Below are 23,770 nucleotides of genomic sequence, written 5' to 3' on the forward strand. Positions count from 1 at the left end.
TATTTTAGCTTGAAGCTGAATTCTTATCAGGCAATAATCTCACATGATGTGTTTTGTTCTGCAATGTTTTTGCAAAGGGCATCACGAAAATATAAAGTCATGTTGGAGGTTTTCTGTGATCAACGACATACGTGACAGAACGTTGGTCATCTAAATAAAACGGAGTGTACACTTCCATTCACTGCTAGGGCACCTTGAAAGAAATTCGAAAATATTATATTCGACCCATTTGAACTGTTTTCAAAGCTGCCTGGTAACACCTATTCATGTCTGTGTGTCGTCTAACGTCCACCTTATTCATAGCAAACAACAAGGCTCTTGTCTGTAACTTAACAGCACCAAACCAAGTTATATTACTTGGGGCATAAACTGTACAGCCATCTAGAAGTGCCCAAAGATATTTTAAAGCTTCAATGGAAACTGGGGCCAGTTATTCCATAGAATGACCACAAAATAAATCCATTTAAATGTCAGTCACTTTTAGGTCATATCACCTTTTTGTTCTGTCTTAGGTCCATTTCAATGGGTTGTATGAACATGGATTTAAAATAAAGGCATTTGAACTTCAATAGCTCAAACATGTGGTTTTTTTCAACCCCAGTGCAACTTTGTTAGACAGCTGCAGATCCACTTCACCGCTAAAACACAGGAACAAACACCAGCACACACACCTACTGCAGTGTCAGCCTTAGAGCAGCTTCGCAGCACTACTACACATCAAACTCAAAAGGGGCAAAAAATCCATCTGTTATTCTACTTTTGACCATGAGATGGAGTGCTTGGCCTGATGTGATGTGTTCACTTAGTCCCTCTGCTCTGTATGTGATATCTGGTGTGGCTGCAATGGAGCCTTTATGTGTAGACATTTTATTTCAGTTCCCCTCATTCACATGCAAATCATGTCGCCATTCACACATTATACTCTGCTTCCCTGTATTTCTATATCCGTTTCAGCATACGTTCACCATTCCCTCTGGTTATCGCCTGATCATACAGCACAACCTTCTTCTTCATGTTGCTTCTAACAATACATAAAAATAAAAAACAATTTATTCAAGTTTAATTGATACATTTGACATACCATTGGTACACACTTGAAGGGGCCATCTCCTACAGTATGAGCTAGATTTTGAGAAAACAACTTTCTCCATGCAAAGTCCCCATGTTGCATCACGATCTTTTTGCACATTGTTTATTAGAGCTCTCCTAACTCTCCTGCCAAGTCCGTCGCAGGTCTAGATCCGATTAGGCTGAACTTTGTCTCACATCCCAAACATACTCCACATAAAAATGGTTAAAACATAGTACATGAATACATTTAAGTGCTTTATTTGAGTTTCCAATTAAATACTATCAAGGAGTCAAAACGCCTTCAAATCCAAGTTTTTTTTATTCAACTTTGCTTACTCTGTCTGACAGGTGTATAATACACACAGCTTATATTTTCACAAAAATAGGAAGTCACCTGTCATGTGCGCTTTATGGAGAACACAGAACCGCAGCCACATAATAATTCAGCGAATAATAGTGATATAGAAAATATACTGTGTGTTTTGTAAGCATTCTTTTTTACAAGGTAAAATACAAGGAAAAACAACATCCACATCAACCTCATACTGACTGTTAGTGGTTTTGTGAGCTGTAGCCAGGGCGGAGCAAGACGTTGTAAACATCTGGGCCAAACCTGGGGTATTTATCTGTCTTTATTATCTAATTCCCACATAACATAGGTAGGGGAGGGAGAATTTGGTGTAAATAGTATAACTAATTTTGACTTGAATGAGAGTTCACAGTATTAAAGTATAATAATAATGATAATCTGGGCTGCTCTAATTGCAAAACAAGGATCCCAAACAATGTAAATGTGGTCTTCAATACTCTGAATTGAATATTAAGCCAACAAAAGAACATTTAGTTCTGACAGTAGTTAGGGGTGGACATATATAATATAACTTTTGCACTACGGATTTGACGGTCCGCTCAGAGAGACTGAACGGAAATGACAAATGACAAGGTATTTTAAAAAAATTCAGGGCTGAAGCCCCAGAAGCCATCCCTTCACTCCACCCCTGGTTTGGAGTCCAGAGGAAATATGAATGACATGATGAGGTCACTGGTGGTTGAATTTGTGTAAAATATATACACGGATATACATTTAGAGTCAAAACACTATTATGAACATTTAAAAGAAGACGGACACTAAAACCATGAACCCCTTAGCTGTGCTAAAAGTCCATTATGAAGAAACAAACTGATCTCAATGTAAATACCAATGCTACATTTCAAATCATTGTCAAACAACATTTCATAACATTTAAATATTGATTATGGATGTTTTTATGCACGTTTACCATCAGAAAGTAGATTAAGGCCACACAGTTGAAGTACACTGTTTGCATATTGTTTGTCGTAACTGTAGCTATTCCATTTAAAAAATAAACCAAGGACTGCTCCGTACAAAGGACTTTGCATGGTGCCTATTTTTCTGTGCAGGAAATGTCCATTAGTAAATGTCTGGCAGCTGACTGTATTTCCGGTCCCAGTATCCACCAGAAAAGAGCCAGTCCTGGGAGCTGGTGTGGGGATTTTGCCCCTGCTGGAACCATCTGAAAATACAGTGAAGACATATCAGCATTCAGTTTGAGCTCCTGTCGAACAGACATGACATCAGGCAGGAAATCATAACAGAAACAAAACAGGGAAAGCGAGGAAGGAAGGCATGCTTCATCACAAGTTATGGGTTATTTGCATGGGAGTTAGCTGTTTTGGGTGTTTGCTTTAGATTTTGATTAATTTTCTATTGTTTTATCTTTGCTGCATGAAAGCAAGGGGATAAATGATTAGGGGGTAGAGGACTCCAGTGGTGTAGAGGGGTATTTCCACTTAATGCCAGGAAACTGCCATGCTGGTGTAAGGGAGAGCAGATTAATCACATTGTCTCCAAACCGTGATTATATCATCACTGGTTCTATATCGCTACTTAACAGAAAGTGAGATGCAGGTTTTAAAGATACGATTTCAGTTTAGAGCATAAAGAAGTGTTTGGAAGACATCACACATATCAGGCACATCAAACAGCGAGCAGCTCTGACCTTGGGCCCAGGGCCGGACTCCTTAACATCAAAGCAAGGATGCACAGAAAAACAAGTCAGATGAAGAGAAAATGAAACTTTAACAGTATCAAACAAGTATAGAAAGTGATGATAAAATTTCTGCATGTAAATGTAAATAATGATAGTTGAGTACAGCCAGCAGCCGCATAGCTTAGCTTAGCTTAACGTAGCATAACGACTAGAAAAAGGGGACGCAGCCAGTCTGAGCCCGTTCAAAGATAACAAAACACTAATTAATAATTTTCATATCTCATTTAAAATCGGTACAGAAACGACAATTGTGGCTTGCTGTTTCTTCCTGATTCCAGTCTTTGACATAGGTCTTTGAGCTATGATCTGTAGTTTTATCGCCAGCGTACAGACATAAGACTGGTCATCTTGAAAACACTTAAACTTTAGTGATCAGTGCACACATACAATTGTAAGTACTATGCAGTGAAATCTAACTTCTGCATTTAATCCAGCCGAAGGAGCATTTGGCAGCTGAAAAGCTCCGGGGAGCAGTTAGAGGTTCAGTGTTGTGTCCTTGAGCAAAACACTGAACACCTAATTGCTCCCCTGGTGCAACTCGCAACAACAAGGCAAATTCCCAAATCTCAAATTATTCAGTTTATAAAAAAGAGGATTTGACCACAGTGGAAACTGCTTATTAAATCCATTAAATAATCGTATCATATATTATATGGCACTCAATTCTTGATCACTTTCTGGATTTCTGGGGGGGTAATTTTATTCCATTATGTACCTTATCTGTGAACTCTTCTTTTTCTTTATTTTTTTGTTCTATTTCTTCTTTAATTTTATCATATTATTTCAAATATGTATTGCTATGTAGTGACATGTAAGGAAGGATGGGTTGGGGATGAAAAAGGGCGTATTTAAATGTTTATTGTCATGACAATGGCAGTTGTTTCTATCTATAGCTATCATTTTATAGCTCTTAGCCTGTTATAACTGACTATAATCTGATTACATGAAAAGGCTGTTGAGTTAAGAGAGAAGAACAGTTTAAGTTGTCCAGTTTAATCAACAACCTCACCTCGTCTTCCACTCTTCATCAGATTTGGAGCGGTTTTTGCGAGCAGCTCTCTGTTTCTCCTCAAGCCTTTTCTTCTCCTCACTGGCGAGGTCTGTTGGAATAATGACGTTATAGAGTTTCTGATTGCAGACAGTATTTTGTTTTTAGTTCCAGTCCCAGTTTGTTACCAACAGTTATTACCGATGTCACCGTTCTCCATGGCCCGTATGTCTGGCCTCAGCCTGCAGTCAGTCTGAGGGATGGCTCCCTCCATCTCTTTATGCAGCTCGTTTAGTTGCATCGCAAAGGACGTGAAGCTGTACATCTGCAATGTGAAATAGCAAATTTGTATATTAGAACATTACAAACACATGGTGATTTTGAGGGCGTGCTCTAATGAAAGCTTTCAGTGACAATTAATCAGTTAGACCTCGACAGAGTTGGTGGGTCTGGGTGCGATTCTCCACAGCAGCTGGCTGCCAGGAATCATCTCTACAGTATCGGCAGCTGGAGTGGGAACCTCCTCCTGATCCTCACTGCAACCCTGAACACCGGCACAAGTGACAAACAGAGTTAATGCTGCACTGAGATGAGTCTACATATTAATCATGCTCTCTTGAGGGATGCATTATTACTGTGATTATTGATAGAATAAAGTTAATTATGGATGTTAGCAAAGATATAATATACAATATCATTTTCTTTGACTTGATAAACACTGATACTTTCTGTCGTCTCAGTCATCAAACTCCATTATTCACACGAAGAGTCATGATAATAAACTTCTGTGATTCCCCGCTGTTCAGTAGCAAGCAGCTCTTACCGCTTTGCTGCTTTTTTTCTCCCCTGACCCTTTCTTGTCGTTTTTCTTATGCGCTTCGAAGGCGGCAGGGTCGACGACATACAGGCACTCTGTCCACTTCCCGTAGAGAGCACACAGCTTCTTTTTGCTGTGGAAATAACACAAATATAAATATCAGACACACAAACACAAGATAATGATTTCAGTCCCTATGTCTCCTCTGCGTATTTAGTCATATTTATGTATTAAGTCTCGTGGTCATGCACATGCACTTGTGTCCAGTCACTCCTGCTGAGTCATTGGCTCTGTTGTGTAAGAAACGGCTTGTCCTCCATGTTTGAACAAACCATCTGCTCTTCTTTGTTTGTTTTTTTAACTTATTTTTTTTCTTTTCTTTCCCATGTCACTCAAGGGCTTTACTTACTTTTACAGCAATTAATTATTAACAGTGTGAATCATTAGCATGATTATTTGATTTTGTAATGGGCTCTTTTAAAGTTAACACTGTACGTCCTAACTTACAAAAGAAGCATATTTAAACAACTTACAAAGTCAAAATTATTCTATTATACGGGTTCATGGGGGAATTGAATTGAATACGTTTTGGAAGGTATCAGCCAGATAAACCGTATACTGATACTGGATGTTTCAAATTGCAAAAAGTGATTCAATAATGTGTGTGTTCACTCATTTCCCTCAGCATTCTTTGGACCAAAGATTATTCATTATACCTTTTATCGAGAATATACCCTTCAACCTTGTGCAGCTCTTTGCCAAAAAGGCCACATGGTTTGAAATTCAGGCAGCATCTTTCCCCAGTTCTAAGTGGGAGAAAGAGAAAAACAGCATATTATCCTCTCACTCTCTGCTGGCTGAGTCACACCAAACTTCCTCATTTGTACCGTCCATTTCCCTTTTTATTGGCCCGACTTCCTCAAAATGTAAAATCAGCTGTAACAAACTTGATAAAAACTACTTAATATACATAAAAAACATGACTCTATTATCGGTACATATGTAAACATTTTACTTTTGTCCTTTTACCTGTGGTTGATCACCTCCACATTTCCATACTGCTCAATCCACAGTTGGCCCACAATGATGTTGTGAACACAACATGTAGGATTTGCCCATGTGTAGGCTTCATTGTACCTGGAGACAAAATGATGACTTAAGTGGGGATTTTACACATAAGTCTGTTTACATGTGTTGGTGAGTGCATATGTGACAAAAGCTGTGGAAAAAAAAGCCTTTTGTGGCTCCCGGTGGAGCTGTGTGAAGTCTGATAAATGTCCAAGTGTTGTTACTTAAGTCAGCATTGGTTGGAGCTGAAGACTAGAAGTTAAAAAAAAGAAAAGAAATCTGGGGTTGTGGAGTTAGAAAGAACAAAGAAGTGGGGTACCAGTGGAACGTTCAACCTGAACAGTGTGCACCCTTTTGCTTTAGTTTCAGAGTTAAACAACACCAGGCAGTTTTGTGCCCATTCCTCATCTCTGCTTAAGGCTCCAAGCTACATTAGCCGTTACTAGCATAAAACACCAAAATCTGCCACTGAACTGTCTGTGGTCAAGTTGCATTATGGGTAATGTAGTTGCCAGGTTTTGGCAAGGAGGAAGAATGTGTCGAATAAAAAATACAATGTCTCTGGTTCTGCTGTTGATATTTACTTCTTTTTTCCCTTTTCTATCTGCTGTGAGTCCAAAAATCTCAAGAGTGCAATGCTTGAGCTCAAAATGGTATTTTTTTTTTTGTAAAACTAACACAAGTCTGCAGGACGCTCATACAGTGGAACATCGGAAGAGTTACAAATGTTTTTTCCTGCAAACGGTTCACAGCTCTTGTCAAAAAAGTAATCAACAAAAAGTTCTTACTTGGGTAGCTCCAGCGTAATGACGCCTTTCGGCTCTGCTTCCACACTCTTGCCCCAGAACTTCAGTTTGGGGTAGATGGATCCATGAAACACAAAGTCTTGCTTCAGGCCCTCAGCGTGGAAGGCACTGACTGGAGGGTGGTGGCTCACCTGCTCCGAAATGAGCTTGAAGCCTAGATCCTCTCTGGGAGCATCAAAGAGGCAATGTACGAGGATGGACAACTATTTAGTTTAGAATCAGTGTTGAACAAGTGCTGTACAACCCCATTTACCTGAACAGTTCAAAGGTTTCTCCCAGCAGAGGGTTGAACGGTTTTCCTGTCCGCTCCCACTGGGAGGCCACAGCGGACACCGCAAACGCAGCCACACACTGCCAACAGCAGAGGACACACACTCATAATCATACACACTAAACTCAGGTATGATCCAATTAAATTGTGGCTGTATTTGAGACCATTTTAATAATTTGCACGATATTTCCAGGATGTTACAAGTTTGTAACAGAGCGCACCTTCATCCTCTCAATAGAGTCTGACAAGCTGATGGCCTGATGGATGAGGTAGGTGTGCTCCATGTACTCGGTCAGACGCTGCAAGAAGCTGAGCGGCTCGTTGAAAATCACTGGCATTGTAATCTTGGAGAGTTCCTACATGGGACATAAGGAGGGAATAAAGGACCAGGTTACATTACAGTGGAAATACAGTTCCTTCACACAGCAACTCTTTTAAACTTACTTAATACTGTAAGATTTCTTGTATCTGGCTCATTAGCAGCTAAATGTTCCACTATGTTCATCAGCTTCTCTCTAAATGTGTCTGTCTGCAGTTTCATGCAGGTTTATACAGCTACACAGTGTAGCTAGCATGGCTAATAAAAACAATAAATGAACATCATTCTCACCATCCCGATGCAGTTCCTCAAGATACTCCAAATACTGAAGTCATTTCTTGAAAACATTGGTGCAGGTAAGCTGGTCCTAGAATAACACACACACATACACACACAATAATACGTTGTATTACTGGGAGCGTATCTATGTCCCCTGCATTGTATGTGACCGGGGAACATAGGACAAACATAGGACCTACCCCTAACCGCCCAGTTGTCGGGCGAAACAGGGGGAGTTACCGAAATAACTATAACTACCCCTAACTCCTAACTCTTACCCGTTGTTGAATTGCAGGGAACAAAAAAGGGTCTAATGTTCCTCTGTATGTTTTGCAACTGGGGAACATAGGACCCTTTTTCTGGGAAAAAACGGGGAACATAGGACCCAGGGAACATTCTATAAGGTCTGTTAGATGCATTGACTTTGTGATAGTGCTCTAAAAATACCAGCACCTCCACTTTTCATTAGAGTAAATGTACCAGACATATAATAGCTGCTTCATACCTTATTCAAGTGATTATAGACAACAAAGGCCTGTAATGTATTGTGTGACATACTGGAACAAAGCCCAGAGAGACAATCAACACCAGTATCAGTGGTAGTAAACAGACTTGGAATAATCCATCGGCAGCACTTATATCTGAAATGTTTTACAGGTTTGAGTTGAGATAATATCCAGTACTTAAAAACACAAGAATAAAGCATATACAGCCATGTAAAAATTAAAGAGTTATCATACAAAAAAATGATAAGAGTTAATGTAATTATTATGAGATTTGAAATCCTTAAAAAATAGTCTGTACCAAGCAATACGGCCCAGAGGGATTAGCCAACATGGGATTTTAGTGCAGGCTGATTATTGCATTACACTGTGACCTTATCAATATTTAACAGCTCGGTTCTTTCAATACAACTTTTTCTGTTTCCTTTGTCCGGCTGGCTCTGACTCTAAATTATTCACACTACGAAGTGAAAAGACCTGAGGGAGCACCGAAAATGAAAAACAGACCGCTGAGAAAACAGAGCTCTCACAGCAGATTGGTAAATATGACATCCTGACATGAAGGATTTATTGCAGCAATAAATAAATGACAACATTTACAGTCTGCAATGAGGAGACAGGCCCTCTGCTGAGTTTGTTTCTTTTGATGAGAGGTGGATAAAAGCGGAGTTAGCGGCCCTTTTAGGACACAGTGGGGGCATACAGCACCGCTGACCTATGCTTTGTGATCCCGTTGGGTTGAGTGTCTTCCTTGTCGCCATGGTGATCCTCCTGCAACATGCTGGTGGGGCTGCTGCAAGGGCTGCTTAATAACATGACAGAGCCTTCGTCCTCCTCCTCGTCTTCGTCGTCAAAGGAGCGGCTGGCCACCGTCTCAAAGCCACTCAGGGAGATCTCCGAGCCAGAATCTGAGATGGACACGTGGAGAAAATTTGGTACAAAGAAATGAACTGTTAAAGGGCATAAAATTAAATTTTATTAAATGAATCATCAAATATCTGTTGATATCTTTTATAATTTCATTATAAAGTCAGCCTCCACACATGCATCATAGCAATGAAACTTAGACGAGCCGGTGTGTGACATTAGCTTAAAGTTCCAGTGTGTAGGATTAATTATCATTCATTCATTCATTTTCAACCGCTTATCCCGGGGTCGGGGTCGCGGGGGTGCTGGAGCCGATCCCAGCTGACATCGGGCGTAAGGCGGGGTACACCCTGGACAGGACGCCAGTCTATCACAGGGCACATAGAGACGTACAGAGACAGACAACCATTCACACCTACGGGCAATTTTAGACTCATCAATTAACCTAACACGTGCATTCCTTTGGATTGTGGGAGGAGACCGGAGAACCCGGAGGAAACCCACGCAGACACGGGGAGAACAGAAAGACAGAGGCCGGGATGCGAACCTGTGACCTTCTTGCTGTGAGGCGACAGTGCTAACCATTACACCACCGTGTAGCCCAGGATTAATCATAACAGTCATAATTAAGTTTTCATTAGTGAATAATCACCTGAAAACTAAGACTCATTTGTGTTTTTGTTAGCTTTGAATGAGCCCTTCATATCTACAAAGGGAGCAGGTCCTCCCCCAAGGAGCCCAACATGCTGCCCCACCATGTTTCTACAGTAGTCCAAAACAGACAAACCAAACACTGGCTCTCGAGAGGGACTGTCATGCTCTCATGTTACCTGAAGGCCACTGCAGGTTCTCTACATGCAGTTCAAAACCCGTCCACCAGGGAGCAGTGACAAGTTGATTTTTCAACAGTAAAATCGTCCTTTCGCTAACAGTTCGGTCAGTCTTACAAAACAACAACAAACAAATCTTAGTGATCCATGTAAGGGTTTTTTTATGTTAAAAAAGAAAGTAACTATCTGCTTACGATGTCGTTATGGATTTTTAAAACACCCAAGTCAAGTCGTAATGTGCAAAACATTGACTTGACTTTAAAGTCCCAAATATCTATATTAGTATAAAAAACAGTATCATTCGCGTTGTAATGACAAAAAACTATAAATGTTCTCATTTCTACTTTAATAAGATTATTTATTTATCTATTTATATATCTTTTAAAATATATATACTTTATACAGTACACATTACATATGTACTGTATTCTATCTTTTATAGTCATTTTATGATTACAATTGAATTCATTGTGGACCGGACTATATAAATAACCAAACGCACAAACAAAATCATTCACAATCAATGGAGGCAGATCAGCCTCGATACTTCCTTCTTAACTTCCTTTCATAGAACTGGTTACATAATGTGTCAAGACAACAGCATCAAATTAGATAAAGGTTTTGATGTTGGATAAAGTTTAAATATATAGTTCTTTAAATATATAGTATATATATATATATATATATACATATATATATATATAAACAATTACAATCTCCTGTAAAATCATCCGTTTTTCAGCCATTCTGAAACAATCTTCAAGCATCAGTCTTAAGTGTTACTACCATGCATGTTTCTCACTCCAAAAACACTCATTCATGTGAAAAAGGCTTCAAGTTATTTCAACACAACCAGGCAACACTTGCGCTTACGTCACGCTTGAAGAGCGGCAAACCAAATACTGGCAGGAAAAAGTATTCCAGTGTCCTAAAGGTGAATGACAGAGCAGCGAGCGTGAGCAAGAGCTTGTCACAGAATCTCCTGCATCTCCCGAGCGTGTTTGATAACTTGTCCACTCACCAGACACGGCGTCGTGGAACTCATCCTCGCTAAGGGCACTCCGCGGTGAAGATCCCTTGACGACAGATTGCTCAAGTTCATGGTGCTCCGTGGCGAGAGTCTGCAGCGCTTCGGAAAGGATCTTATTCTTCTCTACCTCCTGCTCCAATTTCAAACTGCGCACCTGAGCTCGCCATACACGCACACGCACGCAGACACACACACACACGCACACACACACCCACACACACACAAAAGCAAGAGACTAATCACTCAAAGAAACATTGTATCCTTCACATTTGATAAATGACTAAATGTTTTTATGCCGACATTGTATTGTGACTGATCACAACCAGAAGACAAATGTTTGTGACTACTAGCTGTGATACAAATAATCAGCCCATTGACTGACTGACTGACTGACCCTCCCCTCTGCAGCGTCCTATCATTATCAGACCCACGGAGAGAGACAGAGATGGAGCTGAGAGGGATGAGCCATGTTTATCTGTAATGGAGGACAGCTGCCTTGACGCCGCTGTCTCAAATGGCCTCCCGGAGAACATGATTCCAGTGGAGGAGAGGGGCTCAAATGACAGGTAATGGACTCAGATATAAACCATTAGCCAAACCTCTTTTTTTATGCAAGGCATTAGTGTTGATAATAGGAAGATGTGCTCGTTCTTCAGCTGGCCCTTCATGAAAATCTGTTTCAACTGACAATATGTGCCTTTTAAAGGTGTAAAAAGTGAGATTTTAAAGTATTTTATTATTATAAAGCAAGTCAAGGTGCTATATAAATACTGTGAAAGTCTCAAAACTCTCAATTCAACGAACATCTGTACTGTTAAAGCACATAAACATGTTCTCAGAGAAACTAAAATACAAGTATGATGCTGAAATGAGCATAATATGCAAATGTTAAGAGTAGAGACCACAAAAGACGCAGCATTTTACTTTGGACAAAAAAACTACAGAGGGAAAATTGATGGTAACCAGGAGCAGGCTAGGTGCAGAGGGGAGAAAGTGTATAATGACAGACTAAAGATCTCGCGCCATCACAAATACTGAACTTTAAAGAAGAAACTCCAGCTGCTTGACACCTACACACGTGGTATAAAGTGCAAACCAGCGCTGCAGGAGCTGGAAATGATTCACTGTCTTTCCTTCAGAGAACCTGCTGTTTCATTCACGGTGCCTACCATCATTTTCAAAAACAGAGAAATACAGGCCATGTCTGCGTTATTCCTATAGAGACCCTGCCTATTCATGGTGAGAGCTTCGAGATCCTGTGAGCCTTTTATCTATCTGAGCACTGGAGGACTGGCCCAGGTGGAAACCCTGAAAGCACTGGACTGGCTGTTAAACTGAGAACATTCAGATGTTTTTTTGGCAGCCTCTGGAAACACCAGCAGTGCCGTCCCTTCTAAAGAAGCCCGAGAAAATCAATCTTGTTTTGTGCGATTAAGCTGTTTTAGTGAGTATGTGTGTGAGGATAAAAGAGGACAGGAAGAAAAAAAACATCATAACTGTGATTGACATCTACCAATACCTTCTGATTTTGAATAATTCAGGCTTTGGTATTCAACACTTTTGTCCCTGTCTGTTTCTCTGTGACTCAAAAGGCAGAATCCATGTACGTATAACGCGGTTGAATCTTTGCATTATAATGTGAAGTTGTGCACCCCTTGATTTACATATTTAACAACTCAAGTGTGCCTCATTTTGGCATTCAAACACCACAGTGCATCAAAAGCAGCAGCACTACATTTCTGTTCAGCAATCAGCAGGGAGCAGACTGACTCATTCTTATTCTGATGTGACGTTGAAAGAATTCTGTTTCAGAAAGTGTAAATGAAGCATAACTGTGATCAGCGATTATGCAAAATGTAAAAAACACTCCCACTCTTAGATTGTTAGTGCCGGAAAACTGAATTTTGTGTGTCACAGCCTACAACACTGAGAAATGAGATAACGATTATGATAAAAAATAAAAAATCACACATCCTCTTTGATATAGGCTACCCTATAAACTCTATACATCAGTGAACTCTGTTTTATATTCAGCTGACGTAGTCCTTCACATAAACTATCTCCTGACACTTCCTGTATTTGTAAAAGTCACATCTTCCATACATCTTTGAATTTACCTCAGTCATATTTTCTTACATACATAAACTTACATTCTACAATACCATAATAAATCATAATTATTAGTCCATTCTATGCTATGTTGAAAATAAAGGGGTGCAACTAACAACAATCTCCATTAGTGATTCGATTTTCAGTTGGCTGTTTGGTCTATAACTAGTCAGAAAATGTTGATCTGTGTCTCCCAAAGTCCAAGATGACGCCTTCAAATGTCTCATTTTGTCCACAACAAGATATTCGGTTTACTGTCATAGAGGAGTAAAGAAACCAGAAAATATTCACACTAAATTATTATTACTGGAACCCAGTCATTCCCTAGAGACCCCCATGTTGAAATGTCTAACTTTACAGCAGAAATAAACATGTTTACAGTCAGGTACAAAAACTGTTTTGGTCTCTATAGTTAATTTAGTTGTACAGGGGTAAATTTTTAACATCTCACCCATTGAATTTAAAGTAAGGCATAAAGCGACTGCACTCACAAACATTTAGAGCATGTCCGCCTGTGCGTGACAAAACATCGGTATTTAACGTATTGGGAAACGATCTGAGAGACTGTTTTTTTCCTTCAGTATTTCAAGTACAGCTCTGTTTAAAGGTTCTTTGTGTATCTTATTATTGGCGATACCGGTGGCTGTTAGTGGACTGCAGTCTTGCATGCTTGCGCTCCATATGTGTGAGCTTTGTGAACTCCTGGCTCCAAAATATCAAGATGGCGACGGCCTGAGCCACCAGGAGATGCATTATTGGACCTGGATATGATAAATACATTTACATACATCCACGCCTACTTTGAGCTTCACATCGGCTCTTCACAAACCTATGGGTGACGTCGCTGAGATGACGTCCATGGGTTAACATTATACCTGCTAAACATTAGCATGTTAGCATTGTCATTGTGAGCATAAAAGCATGCTGACATCAGCGTTTAGCTCAAAGCCCTGCTGATCCTAAGCACAGCGTCACAGCGCTGCTGGCATTGCTGCAGACTATTCTGGATTTTTGCATCAGTGTGATAAAATATATATTAATTTGATGGATTAGTCAAAAACATACATTCTTGTCCAGTTGTTTTATCCATAAACATCGTCGCAATTAATTTTCCAGGAAAAATACTAAACTAAATACAATCTACACTTTCAAGTACGTCATTAGAGGATTTTGCGCATATTGCCATATTGAGCACTGTCTGCTGATGTGTCTGATGAGCTAGAGTGCTGCTGTTTACATATACAGTATAGTACGAATGCAATTTCCCTATTTAATGCCACACAGAACCTCAGGAGTGCAGAATCTCCTGCACTAAATGCCAGAAATGAATCTTATTGTGTGGATCACTGTGTAAGCAGTGCGTTTAGTCAAGTGTTATTTTAATAAAGTTTTGCATTACTGATGTACAGGGTTGGCACTTGTTGTGAGCTATAAGTGGCGCCATCTACTTTTCTTCCTGGAGGGATGTAATCTATCTATCCACTGAATCCTTCCATTATAATCAAATCAATTGAATCACACACAAAGAAAACCCATCTGACAGCTTATAATCACTGCACTCCGCTTCATACGGAGGTGTCAATTATGCTACCGCTTTCTTATGAAACGATCAGTTTTTACATCTTATTCTTTTAAAAAAAAAAATCACTATGTTTCTGAGGGTGACAGTCAGCAAGCATCTGGGTGATTACAGTATTTATACACTTTTTTCAAAGGGTCAGGTCACTGAAATCACAAAGAATATAAAATATTTTTTATATATGTGTGTGTGTCTGTCCTTCAAATCCCCATCAACACATTTTAAAATTGAATGAATTTATATAACAACCTGCGTTCTGCTGATAAGCGATGGTACAAAAGGTAAAACCTGACTAAAAGCTGCTAACAGGCATTAAAACAAAGAGGCAGACCTGTCCTGGGGGAGCTGACACTTACCCCTTCCTGTCTGGAGAGGAGGCTGAGACAGACATTGAGACTGGAACTGGTCTCGCTGGACAACTCACAGATTTCTTGTAATTTCTGCAGTACGGTGGATGGAAACCCTGAGGGGAGAAACCATTGAGAGACAATGGCACAAAGTAATGAGTCAAATGGAAAAGTCACACGCTGCTTAAGTTGTTTGTTGGTGTTGTTTTCTAAAAAGAAGCTCCAATCAACCAGCCCAGTGAGCCACCGACAGCAGAAACAGATGGTGCAGGCACTTCATTTTGATTTCAATACTGTGCATATAAACCTGCTCGATGATTCCTGTCATTTAAATCACAAGGTTTTTATATTACAATATATGAAATTAATCAATTGACAATGAGAAAACAGGTTTTACTTTCGGCCAGCCCGTCATTTTTCAGCATGGAGAGGAATGCTTCCACCTCGTCTTCCAGTTTCTTCTGGCTGGCCTCCGCTGCCTGGTTTCAGAGAGATGAGAGGAGATGCACATGAATAAAAGGGTGGGAGGACCGGGGGCTTCAAAGCACTACAGATCATTATTCTGACATGCTTGTTATGGATTTTTTGTTTACAGCCACCTGTAGTGAGTCCGTTAGCTCCCCGAGTGACATCAATTCCTCCTCCTCCCCCTCGCTGCCCTGCTCTTGGGAGCAGTAGTGTGTGCTGTAAGCTGAATGCTCCTCCAGTGCATCCAGCCAAGCCTGGGGGAAAAAAAAGAAAAAGAAAATTTGTCTTTGGCTCCTCATACTGATTTATTTGATAAGCATGACCCTGGAATCGTAAGCTTCTATCTGCAGGGGTGTTTGTAGGGGTGGCCTGGGAAATCTGATCGGCCACCCCAGTAAGAGACCCTCTAGAGCCGGGGCAATCTCTGCGGCAGGCTATGTTTAAAAGCTAGAGTGAAGATATTGGTATCACAAGAAACTATCCAAAATCTAAGAAATCAATTGATACTAGCCATGGCACGCTAGCCCATTGGGAAGGGGACTAAATAAAGCTCCAAAAAGAATATTTGTGATACATATCAGCTTATACCATATTGTCAATCTAATATTGTATTGTGATATAACTTGTTTTAAACCCTTGCTAACAATGCCAAATAAAATACAGATTAAGCTCTTTGTTAGAGAGAGAGAGATTGAAGCCAGAGGAGAAATGAATCTTACTTTTCTCGTTGCCCCCGAGTCATTTTTAGGTGATACTTTGAAGTGATGCATGCTGTCGTCAAAGCACTTGAGTGTGAAAAAGCAGCTGTCTTTTGCTCTGGTCTGGAAATGAGATCAAACCAAAAATGCGCCTTTGAGCAAATGTTATACTCACACAAATTCAACACAGTGATCGCATTTCTTTTCATCAAGTCGGCTTACCAAGCACTGAGCATGTGTGAGGGACTTGCAGCCTTGCCTTCTGCCATTGGCAGCTGCATCTGACCTTCACATGAGGAAGAAAGAGCTTTCTTTAGCAGTCTTACATTTCTGACACATTTTTAGTGGACAGAATCCGTTCTACTTCCAGCACGTCTCTAATCAAAAGTGTGCACTGCTTCTGTTCTGATTCAAGGAGCACAAGCACAGCCAATGTGAGAGATGGCACCTACTGTTTTGAGTACCAGGATAAAACCCCATCTTGAAGGACGACCCAGTAGGAACGCCAGCCGAAAAATCGGGAGCTCTGCAGGATGAAGCACAAGAGAAGAATCAGTGTTCTAATTTTAATTGGTTTCTATTGTTGCTCAGTCTTTTCTGATTTCAGAGGTGGCTGAGAGAGCAAAGCACCCTGGGAAAGGAGTTGGCAGAGAACAAAAAATACCTTTATTATTTATTGGATTTAAATTCATCAGGTGAACAAAAACATGACTCAAAATTGATGCTAATGTTGCCCCGTATCTGCTGGATGTGTTGGGCCTGTGTCTACGTACACAGTGTATTTTCTCTGAGTGCCAGTGTATTTTTCAATTGTTCCCAATGAGGAGAGAGCGTATGCAGACGCATGGGATCGGAATAGGAAGGGGATGGGAAGGCGCTGAACCTGACGTCTTTTTTCTTAGCGAGCCACCTTTTTTGTGCTTCTAGTTGAAAATCTCTGAACTTTCAGGAAAGCGCTGTTGTCATCGCGGGCACTTCCTTTCAAACTATTACAACAAAGACAGAAAAGCCCATTTGCGGGAGCAGATTGGCTGGACACTGACTGATGCTGGTGAATGTTGTGATTTGTGTACCCGTAAGCTTGTTGTTAGCTATGTAGCCACCAAGCTTATGTAACATAAACAAAGCCAAACAAAACCTGCGGGGAGCGCCATGTGGACACACTCCCAAATAAAGCAACTATTAGCAAACACATTAGCCATACAGTATCGACTAGGAAGAGATAATTGTATTTTCCGCTGCGACCAAGTGCAAAAAAATCAGCTACTGCAGGTTTAACTCATCCTTTCAATGTTCTATGTACAACATTCGGCCTCTGATGTCACAAGCAAACATGGAGGTGGCTGAGCCGAGCTGAAATGGCGGCGACTAGCGACTAATCTGTTGTGACATTGCATTCTTTCAGGTAGATATAGGCATATATCTTGTAGAGCAGCAGCTTCAACCAAATTTTACTGATGCTCAGGAGGTAAATCAGTTAATTGAGAAGACTAACCAGAAAATCGGCAGTTCGAGCGCCGTTCGATCAAAGTGTCCTTAACCTCAAATTGTTCCCAAAGATGACCGTTGTGTGATGGTTAGATTAGATCCTGATTGGCACCTTTGCCATCAGTGTGTGTCAATGGTTGAATGAAGAGTGTACATTTCCTTCTAAGACTAAATGCCCGACTGACACTTTTTTTTTTTGCAGCAGCAGAGTCTCTTAATGCAACCAATGAATTGTTCTGTTGGGTGTAATTTCTCCATTTGCCTGGGTTTTCTTTATCTTTACCTTCCAGAGGAGTCCCTCATACTTCTTTACTTGGCGGGTCATACCCTGTAAGGGACACAGATGAGACAGGAATCAAAAGACAAATCAAAGTAACATCAGGCAGCCAACTATCAGCTGACCACTCACTCGATGAATGTTGACTTCAAGGAGCAGCTTCATTGCTGTATCACTAGCCAGGTCAAACACCGTCTGGCCTGTGAATCATGGACAAACGAGAAAAGTGGGGCTTCAGTACAAAATAACACATGTATACATAACAGAATAAATTACTGATTTCATATTATTTCAAGGTTAATGACAGCTGTTATAAATATCAGGGAGTCGTTCAAACCAGCCCCCCTTGTGCCTTTCCTGTAATCATAGTTTTTACATGTTTTGCTTTAATAATCACGTTCGAGTTACAGAAATAACCGCAGTGTTGCTTACTCAGTCAGTTGCTATTCCTGTTTGGGTGGAAAAACGGAGAGAGAAAGTTGTCTTTCACTTAACGCCAGAGGGAATGTATTTTAGTACAAGCAAATGCATGCTTTGCTAAAGGATAGGGCCAGAGTTATTCTGCAGTTTTCTTACTGATATTTTAATTATTGATTGACAATTTTCATATTGCCTGAAACCCCATAAAAAGACTTAAACCAATAATGTGTCACTCCACCCTGGCTGCTAATTGATGTGTTTGTGGACGACAACTGAGCTCTATGGCCCAAAGAAATAAGATGCATCACGTTTTGGATACACAGGGAGCACTTCAATTCATTGTTGGTTTTGTTTTTTCCATGGGAAGAATATAGAATATCGCCAGCTGCATCTTTTAAAGACAGGAGTAACTGATGATTTCCAGCTCTGGCTAATCAGCCCTACCTTTCTTGTTCTTGATGTTGGGGCTGGCTCCTCTTTTCAGCAGCTTTAGGGCACACTGCTTCTGGCCTCGATAGGCTGCAGAGTGCAGCGGAGTGTTACCCAGCAGATCTGTGCAGTTGATGTCTGGGCTTTTCTTCCTGCTGAGCTGCGGCGAACACATGGGACAAAAAGAAATGGGTTGTGTGGGGTCAAATGTCCTGCAGTTCTTTTTTATTCTGCAAAAAACAGAAGCCAACTCTTTTATTTATCCTTCTGTGTCCAAGAGCTGGAATATTGGATGCTGCTCAAAACACTCCTGCCAGCATCCATTTGTGCTTTTCTTTTGGCAGAGAGCTGTTTTCTAATGAGGTTTTTATGAGCAATTGTGTGGTTGTCGCTGTGATTTAAAGGGCGTAGTCGACTGTATACTTGTCTGGACTTGAGCATATGTGCTCAAATACTCACAGTAACAAACACTGGGAAAGACTAACATTACCGTCCCTATCAGACTTGAACTTAACCACTCGGAAACACTCATTTGGCTCCACAATAGAAACTGTAAATATCAGCCTAAATGAGGAGATGCCACACTATTATTGTTCCTGACATCCACTTTATATTTGGGAGTATTAGATACACAGATCCATCTGTTGGCATTTACCAGCTGAGTTAGAGCCGACAGGTCTCCTTCTCGGGCAGCTTCCAAAAGTTCCTCCTCCAGTTTCCTCTCCTCTGTTCTCTCCGTCGCTGGCGTCGGTAAAATGATGGGATTTGCAAGAGAAAATGTAGGATGATATTACTATCTATACGTTACATAAACAACTTGTACGAATGAATACTAAAACATTAATGGAGATAGATACATGTTTGTTTCAATGAAAATCAGATGAGAATGTGTGTCTCTCACCTTCTAACATGCTTCTGATCTCTGCATTTTGAGTGACATCTTTGGGAATCTGTGCTGTCCCATTGATGACAGTAGCACATGCATCATAGTGCAGCAGCAGCATGACAACCTCCTGATCAATACGTGATTGGTTGGTTGATTGATTGATTGATTGATTGACTGAATAGATGAATAAATGCATGCACAAAACCATATCAACAAAGAGACGAGCAGAAAGACAAGTCATTGAGATGAATTGAGGTACCTTTCTTCCAGTGAAGGCAGCTTTGTGCAGCGGTGTATCTCCAACATTATTGGGCAAGTTAACATCTGCACCTGCCTGCAGGGGGGACAACAAACAGGCAACAACCACACGTCGGCCATGCAGTTATTCAAAACAAACTCAATTCTTTTTCTTTTTTTTTAAAGAAACTACCTTCAGTAATTCTTCCACCACATCTTTGTGTCCAAAGTAACAGGCCAAGTGAAGAGGCGTCCATCCCAAGTTAGACTTTCTCTTACCTGAGAAAACAGTACATACTGTGTTACACCCCCACACCATGATCGATGTTGTTACACAGCTGGACGGTAAATCACTTCTATCACTTATCTCAAATTTATGGTTGAGGGTGATAAAAAAATCGAAATTGATTTTCGCTCCAACTTTATTGAACAGAACCCCTGGAGCTCCCTGTGGACGCAGTAAGACAATAGCCTTATAGTTCCAGGTTCATGAAATTTACATGAATATGTAGAATAGTACTACAGATATTCCTGTAATCTTACATGTCCACAGGCACTTTTTTTTAAGTTCATTAAGGTGCAGCCTCTAGCTCACTTGGTAAAGCATGTGCATGAGCATGAGTCCTTGGTAGGGGCCCAGGATTGAATCTGGCCTGAGGTCCTTTGCCGCATGTCATCCACTCTCTCTTCCCCTTTCCTGTCACTCTTCAGCTGCACTCATAAAAAATGAAATCAAATCCCCCCTAAATGTTTAAAAAAGGTTTGTACTTTATTTATTCCAAAAGGGAAATAGATTTTTGCTTGTCTGCTGTTGTTAATCATTTTTAGTGTTAAAATAAAAACTTATTTTTCAATAATTCCTTTGTCTTTAAGATTAATTTTGTAAATGTGAAAAGTGTTACCTTTGCAGTTTATGTTGATGTGCGTCTCTTCCCTTATCTTGGACATGAGGAGCCTCTGAATCCCCGGCAGATCTCCGTTGCGGGCGAATTGCAGGAACTGTTCCTCTGGATCCAGCTCCTCCATAGAGCCCTGAGGAAACGCAGGAAAGAAACAGCAGCATGGCAAAAAGATCCTTTCGTTAAAAATAGGCTTTCAGAAGGACGTGTACAGTCTCGGGAAAGAAACCCAGTGTCTACAGGAAGTTACGCATATTACAAATAACTTACAGCTCAACGGCAAGAAAACCGAGGAGCCTCTAGAGGCAACGAGTACTTTGTGAGAAAATTTTACAAGCAAAAAAATAGATAGAGAAGAGTCACACGAGAGACAAACATGCTAACATTAGCATGCTAACATGCTCACAATGACAATATTAACATGCTGATGAAAAGCAGGTATAATATTTACATGTTCAAAGTCGAAGCAGCCAAGGTCAAGATATCCTGTCTTCTAGTTCCAAGTATGAGTCATCTTACTTCATCTTCACTGTTTTTATTCCCTCATAGTTTTTATTCTTTTTGTCTTATTTTACTGTTTTTTACTGTTTTTATTCCCTCAGTTTTTAGCTTCTATACCTTTTTATCTGATTTTACTGTTTTAGCCCCTCGGTTTTCCAGTGTTTCCTCCAGGGAGCCGACCACACCGGGAGTTGTCTCTGGTCCACTGATGGGGGTTGCTGAGAGCTCTACACCGTGGTGTGGAGCCTCCCTTCTGCCTGAGTTGGGGGGGTCCCTGTGGCGGCGCCCCCTACAGCCATAGACCATGATTCCTCTCGGTGTGCGCGGCCCCCAAAGGTAGATTCTTCCTCACGTCCCCTCACCAACCGCTACCGTGTGTGTGTGTGCGTGTGTGTATGTCTTTGTGTATCTCTGTGTGTATATCTTTGGGGGTGGGAGGTTTGGGTTTTTTCATGGTGTTTCTTTGTTGTTGTTCATGTTTTGTTTTGTTTTTTTTGTTTTCTTTTTATTTTCTGCAAGGCACTTTGTGCTGCTGTCAAAGTGTGAAAAGTGCCACATGTATAAAGATTGATTGATTGATTGATGAGTCAAGGTCATGGATCAAACTCCAGAAACACTAGATCCTACATTTCCCATAATGCTGCTGGACAGTGTCTTTCATTAGATCCTGCCTGACAGGTGAGCACTCACTACTTTCAAACACCACACTTCCAGTTTGTAATACAGACTTTCTGATAGAAATGTGTAGTCTCCAAACCTAAGCAGAAATAACCCTGATGACATCACTGTGACAACATCAGAGTTATTTTATTAATGTTAAATGTTCTTTGAGAAACTTATTAGCTGTTGAAAAAGCAGCTTTATATTGTACATTAAGTGCCTCTGCATAGTCAGTATGTATAAGTATGAAAAAACATCCACATAGAAAAGGTCTTTCTTCACTCCGGGTCAAAAATTACTCTACTTTAAAGTTACTCTTCAAATCTCCAGAGTTCAGCCTGGAGAAGTTGTCTCGGGTTATATTTCCTAATTATGCCATCCCTCGTTCTTGGGGTCACGTGAGGAAAAAGTCACAAGAAAAAGCAACTGTCAGAACTGTTACAGTTACTGGTGGCAGTCACCAAACTAGCTGAACAGGAAGGAAACACGTTCTCCCTTTCCCCTTTACACAGTCTTAGCCCACATGATGAGAAAAAAGGAGTGCTTGATTTATGTCATGGAACGTCACATGGTTATGGTGAAGAACGAATGAACCACATCGATAACAGAAGATAAATCAGACGTCTGCAAACAAAAACCTCAGCTGGCATTCAAAAAGGTTTACCTGGGACTAAAAATCATGTGATACTAACTGTTCCCCGCACACTCAACCTGTCTTTCTACTATCTACTGTGATCACTATGTTATAACAGCACAATCAGGACACGGCTTTCTTTGCTGTTTTCATCTTCAATATTTAAAATCCTGTGTTCATTTGATCTTCTTTTTATTTATTATGAAGTTCAATCGAATCTTTCCTTTGACTTCTGATGATTTTTTCACAATTCCAATAAACCAAGAACCATTTAAGTCATTGTTAATGTTTTTTAATTGTCCGTTCCATGTTACTATACTTTTTTACTTCTATTCCATGACAGAGGGAATTAATCTATGTTTTCCACTTCTTTTACTTGGAAGCTGTAGTTTTTTTTCCAGATTAAGAATTAACACTGAAAACACATGATTGTATTAAATCGCACACTGAAAAATTAAAGAGACTACTCAGACATTTTCATTTAAATAACTGTCGCCCAAAGTTGTCAATATTTCACAAAAAGCAGAGTCCAGAAATAAATAGACTATAACAATTTGCAGCAGAATTTAGTTTGATCTTTTCCCTTCTTTTATCAATCATCATTTATCTGTTGCTTTCGATTGTGACATATAGTGTGGGAACCACTGGACTCAACTAAACCAGTATTAACAACCATGCAATACCATAATAATAGGCTGTATCACAGGGGACATTTTTTCCGCAGAATGATTATTTTCTTTTACTTTTGCTACTTAAGCAGGCTACATTTAGCTGATAAATCTGTACTTTACTTAGGTATGATTCTGAATGCGGAACTTTCACTTTAAAAAAAAAAGGCTTATATCCACCCAGTTCTAGGCCTAATTTGAATGTAAAATCAGTCTGAAGGGATGTCAGATGACATGAAACAAGCTGGTGTGTCATTAAAAAAAAACCATCAGCAGCTATTAATGACCGGACAGCACTTACTGCTTCGACTGTTGCAGTCCTGAGAAGTCAAATCCAGCTGATGTTCAAACAGCTGCTGTCACACAGGCCCTCTGTGGAGCTGCATGTGATGTTTTAAGCCCCTCTGAGCCGTTTCCTGCTGCTCTACCGCAGATCGTCCACACACATCACACTGAACATATACATACACACTGTCTCACACGCAACACACACATTCATCTGTTCAACTGACGCTGAGCTCACCGATGGCGAAATATAACTGACTGCCG

The 23,770-nt window shown here is 40.4% G+C and overlaps 1 protein-coding gene across 6 annotated transcripts; it reads right to left on the reverse strand.

Annotated features, from left to right (window-relative positions):
• Positions 1–1,388: 1,388 nt before the first annotated feature.
• Positions 1,389–23,769, reverse strand: osbpl1a (oxysterol binding protein-like 1A). 6 transcript variants are annotated; one of them, XM_083940560.1, is made up of 29 exons: positions 23,523–23,767; positions 20,762–20,891; positions 20,053–20,138; positions 19,882–19,956; positions 19,638–19,686; positions 19,392–19,477; positions 18,752–18,896; positions 18,020–18,087; positions 17,894–17,938; positions 16,575–16,648; positions 16,345–16,408; positions 16,144–16,245; positions 15,556–15,678; positions 15,354–15,435; positions 14,966–15,072; positions 10,913–11,075; positions 8,910–9,102; positions 7,704–7,779; positions 7,315–7,449; positions 7,076–7,173; positions 6,805–6,987; positions 5,978–6,085; positions 5,665–5,754; positions 4,955–5,081; positions 4,562–4,675; positions 4,333–4,456; positions 4,153–4,243; positions 3,093–3,113; positions 1,389–2,606 (listed from the first exon to the last, which is right to left on the reverse strand). In XM_083940560.1, exons 2-29 carry the CDS (start codon positions 20,883–20,885, stop codon positions 2,504–2,506), a joined length of 2,856 nt encoding a protein of 951 aa, XP_083796686.1. In that variant the 5' UTR covers positions 20,886–20,891; positions 23,523–23,767; the 3' UTR covers positions 1,389–2,503. The 6 variants fall into 6 exon arrangements, with proteins under 6 accessions (XP_083796686.1, XP_083796685.1, XP_083796683.1 ...); XM_083940559.1 differs by having other exon boundaries at positions 19,638–19,749; XM_083940557.1 differs by having other exon boundaries at positions 19,638–19,956; positions 23,523–23,769.
• Between the last annotated feature and the right edge of the window lies 1 nt (position 23,770).

Source organism: Echiichthys vipera (genome assembly GCF_963691815.1).
Source record: "Echiichthys vipera genome assembly, chromosome: 3".
Taxonomy (NCBI): domain Eukaryota; kingdom Metazoa; phylum Chordata; class Actinopteri; order Perciformes; family Trachinidae; genus Echiichthys; species Echiichthys vipera.